Source organism: Egretta garzetta, unplaced genomic scaffold, assembly GCF_000687185.1.
Source record: "Egretta garzetta isolate BGI_Z169 unplaced genomic scaffold, ASM68718v1 scaffold103, whole genome shotgun sequence".
Classification (NCBI taxonomy): Eukaryota; Metazoa; Chordata; class Aves; order Pelecaniformes; family Ardeidae; genus Egretta; species Egretta garzetta.
Window position 1 is genome coordinate 157,264 of NW_009259101.1, and position 905 is coordinate 158,168.

Here is a 905-nt window from a genome sequence, read left to right on the forward strand (position 1 = left end):
TCCGGGGCACTGCGTTGGCCGCTGTGGTGGTGAAGGTGCGGCGGGTCAGGCGGAGCAAGGCAGAGACCTTGCCCACGTTTCCAAAGGCCGCCACGGAGAGCAACGCAGGCTCCCTGCCCCGCAGCTATGTCTATGATGTCTGCTTCGCCGCTGGGACCGTCAACAGCGAGTTTCGGTTCCTCAGGCCGCTTTTCCCCTGCTTCCCTGCTGGGCTGCCCCCTGGCCCTGGTGAACAGCGGAGCTCGGTGTGCTCACAAGAGCCAACCAGTCTTGGGGAAGAAGGTGACTGGGCTGCACAGGTGAGGGACCTGGCTGGGCCGAGGCGGTGGGGGGAGTGAGGAGGGAGCAGCATGATGTGGGGGGTGCTGTGTGCTCACCCCTGACAGTTAGAACTATCAATGTTGTGGAGCTGGTGGTGGAGGAGCCACTGGGGCCAGAGGAGTGGGTAGAGAGGGTCTCAGAGCCACTGGCAGGGGCCTCCCAGGAGGATCCAACATGGCTCAGCTGCTCCCCAAGTGCTGACTAACTGTGCCCTGCTGCATCCAGCCCTATGCTCTGAGTTAGATCAAGCCTTTGCTTTGTCTTAGATCAAGTCTTGGGTGTCACCACAAAGGGGGATAGCTGGACCATGAGAAGATGAGGAGTAGGGGTACGGATGTGTAAGCCACACAGTGGGTCTTCTCCACGTAGTGTGTAGAGCCCATAGGGACCCAGAGCAAGAACGACACCGCTCCTAGGGACACAGCACCGGGAATATAATGGTCCTGTCCAATGTTAACCAGGACTGCGGGGACAACAGCGCAAAGGGGTGTCACATCACTGATGGTGTCCCCTGCACTGCTGTTAGGAGCCGGTGCTCAGCACTGCCAAGTGCCATTCACCAGGGCGGTGGCAGTGCTGATCCC

General features: G+C 60.2%; 1 protein-coding gene across 1 annotated transcript in view; it reads left to right on the forward strand.

Annotated features, from left to right (window-relative positions):
* LOC104123026 (protocadherin beta-15-like) overlaps positions 1–905 on the forward strand; it is a 3,881-nt gene that overhangs the window by 1,991 nt on the left and 985 nt on the right. The window contains exon 2 of the mRNA XM_035890768.1: positions 15–299. Coding sequence (XP_035746661.1) covers positions 15–299 — 285 coding nt within the window. The remainder of the gene's footprint in view (positions 1–14; positions 300–905) is intronic.